The sequence below is a fragment of the Tupaia chinensis genome, unplaced genomic scaffold, assembly GCF_000334495.1.
Source record: "Tupaia chinensis unplaced genomic scaffold, TupChi_1.0 Scaffold000270_1, whole genome shotgun sequence".
Classification (NCBI taxonomy): Eukaryota; Metazoa; Chordata; class Mammalia; order Scandentia; family Tupaiidae; genus Tupaia; species Tupaia belangeri.
This window is the reverse complement of record NW_006159750.1, coordinates 4,246,939-4,253,097: the sequence shown is the minus strand read 5'-3', so window position 1 is coordinate 4,253,097 and position 6,159 is coordinate 4,246,939. Positions and strand designations below refer to the sequence as shown.

General features: G+C 38.4%; 1 protein-coding gene across 1 annotated transcript in view; it reads left to right on the top strand.

Moving 5' to 3' along the window:
- LOC102488796 (calcium-binding mitochondrial carrier protein SCaMC-1) overlaps positions 1-6,159 on the top strand; it is a 64,591-nt gene that overhangs the window by 36,717 nt on the left and 21,715 nt on the right. Inside the window, exon 5 of the mRNA XM_027772273.1 lies at positions 5,564-5,675. Within this exon, the coding sequence (XP_027628074.1) occupies positions 5,564-5,675 (112 nt within the window). The remainder of the gene's footprint in view (positions 1-5,563; positions 5,676-6,159) is intronic.

Here is a 6,159-nt window from a genome sequence, read left to right as displayed (position 1 = left end):
CCCTGTCTCAACAATGCTGTCTCCGTATCCCTCCTCCAAATGTTTTTCCCCAGGCCCCACTCCTCCACACACACCACATCTAGCATTCACACCCATCTCTTGTGTTTGTACATCCTTTAGCCCATCAGTTTCAGTTATAGAGTGCGGATACTTGGTATATATTAAGTGGGGACATATAGTGTCTCTCCTTTATAGCCTGGCTTGCTTCACTCAGCAGTAAATCTTTCATATTCTTCCATTTTCTGTCAAAAGCCAGGTTTTTTTTTTTATGGCTGAATAGTATTCCATAGGATATATGTGCCACAGTTTTTCAATCCATTCATCCATACGGGGGCATTTGGGTTGGTTCCATGTCTTAGCAATCATGAAGAGTGCTGCAATAAACATCGATGTGCAAGCACTTTTCTAATGAAGAATTCTTCTGTCCTTTGGGTAGATGCCAAGGAATGGGATTGCTGGATCATATGGTAGTTCTATTTGTAGACTTTTGAGGAATCTCCAAATTGTTCTCCACAGTGGTTAGACTAATTTACAATCCCACCAGCAGTGTAAGAGAGTTCCCCTTTCACCACACCCCCGCCAGCATTTGTCATTTTTTGGCTTTTTTTTAATCTTAGACATTCTGACTGGGGTTAGGTGGTATCTCACTGTTGTTTTGATGTGCATTTCCCTTACTATGAGGGATGTTGAGCATTTTTTCATATGCCTTTTGGCTATTTGTATGTCATCTTTAGAGAGTGTTTTTTTTTTCAGCTCCTTCTCCCATCTTTTAATAGGGTTGATCATCTTTTTTCCAATCAGCTTCTTTAGTTCCTTGTGTATTCTGGTTATCAGTTCCTTATCTGATGCATAATTTACGAAAATATTTTCCCATTCTGAGGGCTGTGGATTCACAGTAATTACTGTGTCTTTTGCCATGCAGAAACTTCTTAGTCTGATAATTCTTGGAATTCTGATAGTTTTATTTCTTCCTTTCCAATCTTTATACCTTTGATTAATTAATATTTTGTATTCTTGCTGTAATAGTGTTGAATAAAAGTTATGAGTATCTTCTACTGATTTTAAAGAGAATTCTTCTGATATCTTATTTTTAAAAGTGGTTATGATTTTCATTATGTTAAGGGGTGTTCTTTGCCCTATTTCATCAAGAGATTGTTTAAAAATTACAAATGGATTTAGATTTGTGAAAAGATCGTATATTCTTAATCTGTTAATATGGCAAATTAATTTGTAGGGTTTTTTCCTTAACTTTTCCTTGCATCTTTGAGATAAACATAGTTTTTTTTTTGAGAGAAATTTTTGCTATAGGGCATATGTGCTGGCAAGAGAGACAGAGAAAGACACAGAAAGTGAGAAATCACCTCCCCCCACCCCAGAGGGAATGGACATGCCACAATCCCTTTTCATTCACTCTCCTCTTGGAACTTTGGGCATGAAAACATGCCTGCCATGAGTTTTAAGCCACTGGGCTTAAGTCAGGGACTGGAACTATGGTCGACTACATAGGAGTCCAGCAAAATAACCATTAAACCATCTAACTTCCACTGTTGGGTGAAAAGTTTGGATCAGTCTGATTGCTGACCTTTAGAAAGACCTTTGGTCTTTCTTTTATTTTTGCCTATTCTTTTTTTTCTTAAAAAAAAAGAATTATTTTAGGGACCAGCAGTTGGCGTAATGGCTATGTCGCTGGACTCCCATGTAGTCAACCGGGGTTCGAGTCCCAGACCGGGTGGCTTAAAATTCATGCCGGGTGCGTGTACGTGCATGCCCAAGATCCCAAGAGTAGAATGAAGGAGAAGAGATTGCAACATGGCCATCCCTGCTCGGGGGTGATTTCTCACTTTCTGTCTCTCTGTCTCTCTCTGTCTGGTGAGCACACGTGCCCTAGAGCAAAAACTTCTCCAAAAAAAAAATTATTTTATTGAACTTTATTTTTAGGTATTTTAATTTGACCAGAGAGAGACAGAGAGAGAGAGAGAGAAAGAGAGAGAGAGAGAGAGAGCAAGCTGCCAGGTCTAGGACTTGAACCATGGTCAGCCATGTGGGAGTCCAGCACCCTTAACCACCATGCTACCTGCCGACCCCTCTTTTTTGCCTATTCTAATGATCTTTAAAGTTTTTCCCCTTTCTTCATGATAGAGTGTGTGTGTGCACATTTAGGGAGACAGAGACGGAAACACCCTCCATGGTCTGGTCATGCTGCGATCCCCTTCCTGTAGTCTTCCAGCCTGTTGCATCCTCAACACTCAGTGCTTGTGTCTGGGTTGTCTCAGGTAGACCAGGCTAAGGATTTGTACTGTGATTGCCACGTGAGACCCAGCTTCTCTTGAGCAGTGTGTTACCACTGTGGCATAGAACTGGTCCTTTTATGATCTTCTTTTAGTCTTTGGTGTTATGTAGCTTCTTATCTAGTGAGTAAGCCCATGTTTTATTATTATCATTACTAAAAATTCTGCTTGGAATAGTTTGTACATCCTGAAAGTGTGCATTTATGTCTTGTAAAAATGTTGGGAAATTCTGTCTTTAGCTCTTCAAATATATCCTCTCCTTCATTCTCCTTAGTTTCTCCTTTTCGTATTTTCCACTTTCTCCTTTTTCTGTGGTATTCTGGTTGTCTTTCAAATATATATCCACCTCCCTTATCTACTGTTTCACTTTCCTTGGTTTCAGTTACCTGTAGTCAACCAAGGTCCACAAATAATAAATGGAAAATTCCAGAAATAAACAATTCATAAGTTTTAAATTGTGCACTATTCTGAGTAACATCTTTCTTCCTTCTCCCTCTTTCTTCTTCCTTTTCTATTGTTTTTGAACTTCAACACTGCTTAGCTACAACATTTTCATTAAGCTCAGAGCTCTCTAGTAGTTTTTTCTGTCAGATGGATGGAGTCTTATGTAGCTTTATATTCAGTTAGAGATTCAAGGTATACCTATATAGATTTGGGAGCACCCTTCAAATTTCACCTTTCAAATTCCTGCCCCTAGAGGGTTCCTGAACTCCAACCTCTGTTTATTCTACCTACTTGCTCTCTGTTTAACCTCCTGCTCCTCTATGCTACAGCTAGAAAATGTCATGAGCCAGAACCAGTGTGAATGGAGAGCTCAACTTGCGTGTTTCCCTTCTTCCAAGTATAACCACTGTCCTGTTTGTAGATGAGTGTCTGAAAACAGTTGTACGTGTTGTGTCCAGATTCATAATTGTTTACAATGGGAGTATAAATTCTGTACCCATTATTTTGTCTTGGCCGAAGTTGGAAATTGTACCAGTTCTTTGGTTAGCAGAATGGATTTTTTTGAATTGCCATTTAGAAAATGGTATTTATAAAGCATTTCATTTAATTCCAACTTTTTCTCAGGCACAAAGAAACAACTTTTGATATTTAAAACTTGAGATGTCAAAAAAATGGAATAAGTCCTGAATTATACGTGGTAAAAATGAGTCTTCTCTTTAAATTTAAAAAAAAAAAAAGGTCATTTTAAAGTTGGCTAAAAAAGCTGTAAGAAGTGGGCCAGCCATGTAGTGTAGCAGGTAAGCCCTGTACGTAAGGAGCTGGATCTCACATGGCCTTTAGTCATTCCACTCCCAGCTCTAGCAGCTTGATAAACATGCTAGGAGTGTGTGTGTGCATGCCCAAAGTCTTGATAAGATGGAGAAGTTAAGGGAAAAGGATTGCAGTGTGACCTGGCCCTGTTAGGGAGTGCTTCCCCACCCTTCTTTCTCTGGCAATGCATACACCTCTGTCAATAAGAACATAAATAGGAAGAAGAAAGTCAGTGGTAAAAATAGTATTAGAAGGACCAAAAGGTATAAGATTCCCCCTTTAGTCTGTTTTATTTTTATGACTTATTCAACAAATTTATTGAGTGCTCAGCACTGGAGATACAATGGTGACTTTAGAAATAGTCTTCCTTCAAGAAACCAAAGGAAAATATGAGAGAAGTACATATAAATAAATAATTAAAAAGCATATGGAATAATTACAGTAGAGGGGCATTCTATAGACTATCTGATCAGTACTCTTTAAAACCATCAAAGTTATAAAAAAAAAAAAAAAACAAGGAAAAGCTAAGAAGCTGTCATAGCCAAGAGGGACTTTAGAAGACAAAAAACTAGATATAATGCAGTGTCTCAGGATCCTGAAATTTAAAAAGGGCAATAATTAAAAACTAGGGAAATCTAAATAAAGACAGCCTTTAGATAATAATAATAATTTATTATGTTGGTTCATTAATTTAACAAAGGTACGATAATAATGTGTCATGTTACCAGTAAAAGAAATGGTTTGGTTATATATGGGAACTCTCTGTACTATCTTTTCTCATTTTTTTCTGAAAATATGAAACATCTAAAAAATAAAGTTTATTAAAAAAAAATAGGATCAACCATGCCATGGTGATTAAGGTGGATATATCCCATATGATTGACTTTGTGATTTGAATTTTTGATCCAGCCAGCTTAAGAAACATCCTGGGTTCCTGTTCACTGTACTAAAGATCCCAAAGGGAGGGCGAATTGAAGGAAAAGGGATTGTGACCTGTCCATTCCTTGTGGAGGGTGTCTTCTGTGGAGGGAGAAAACACCCTCTTGCAAAATTTAAAAAATATTTTTCACCTTTCTAGGTCAGTCCAACTCCACTGTAAAAATTAATTTTTAACATAACAATTATATGCCCTCTTGCAAAAATTTTTAAAAATATGAAAATACAATATTCATGAAGTCCACAGGAGTAGCTTCAACAATAAGTATTTAAGGATGTTGAGACTTGCTAGGCAAAATGGGGGAGGAGATACCCTCCCCACCCACCACAGTGGGAGCAATGGTGGATTTTGTAAAGAACAGTCACACAGGGAACCAGCAGTTAGCGTAATGGCTATGTCGCTGGATTCCCACGTAGTTGACCGCTTCGCGTCCCGGACCCAGTGGCTTAGAACTCATGCCGGGCGCGTGTGTGTGCGTGCCCAAGATCCTGAGAGAAGTATGGAGGAGAAGGGATTGCGGTGTGGCCATCCCCTCTGGGGGGTGATTTCTTGCTTTCTGTCTTTCTGTCTGTCTCTGTCTGTCTGGTGAGCTCATGCGCCCTATAGCGAAAACCTCTCAAAAAATACCCCAAATAAACAACAAAAAAAAAACAGTCACACAGACCCAGAGATACACAAGTAGAGAAAAAAAAGGAATCAGGTGGACCCAACGTCCCTGATGGAGAACACTGCAGCCGGGCCCTGAGCCATTCCCAGGTTTATTCCTTTATAGGACAATGGGGGAAGGGAGAAGCAGAAAGTAAAGCCAAGTGTCTTCTATTATCAGTGCAGCTGAGGAGCATCTTGTGTCCCTTGGTCTAAATAAGTCGCACCTGGCCTTCTCTGGCTGAAATAATTTCCTTTAACCATGCAGGCTGTGCAGCATCGCCCAAGTGAGAGGGTCTGTGCTCTGCTCCTCTTTAAAGGTCACTATTATTTAGCTCAGATTCAGCTGCTCCCTATATAAGGGCTCTTCAATTATTTTTTTTATAATGGCGCTAACTTTGTATAAATGTTATAAACACAATTTCCCCCCCAATTTCAGCATGGATAGTGACGGAACCATGACAATAGACTGGGATGAATGGAGGGACTACTTTTTACTTCGCCCTGCAACAAGTATCAGTGATATTATTCGTTTCTGGAAGCGTTCTACCGTAAGATTACTTTGTATTTTACTGTTTTTATTTTTCTGTAAATAATAAGTTTTATTATGCCTATAATGTATGCCGTCTCCATGGCTAAAGTTATAGTATTCCCTTCTCATAATGTTCTACTAATTTAGCAAGATGCACTAGTATTATACGTACAAACATAGCCACAGTTTGTTTGCTAAGACTTAGGACTTAAAATACATATCCCACCTACTAAAAGGGCCTACTTTATGTTAACAACTAATTTTTACAATATAGTTAGACTGCTCTAGAAAAGTAAAAAATATTTTCCCAGAGATATGTTGTGCTCAATTGTTATAGGAAAAATAAAGACACTTATTAGGATTCCTAATTTTAGAGTCAGAAGGATCGAATACATAATTTACCTTCTCATTTTGTATAAGTATTTGCTTTAGAGTTATAAGGAGTAGAGGAGATCATCTCAGGTAGATTATTTGTTCATAGAGTACTATTCTCATCCATTCTG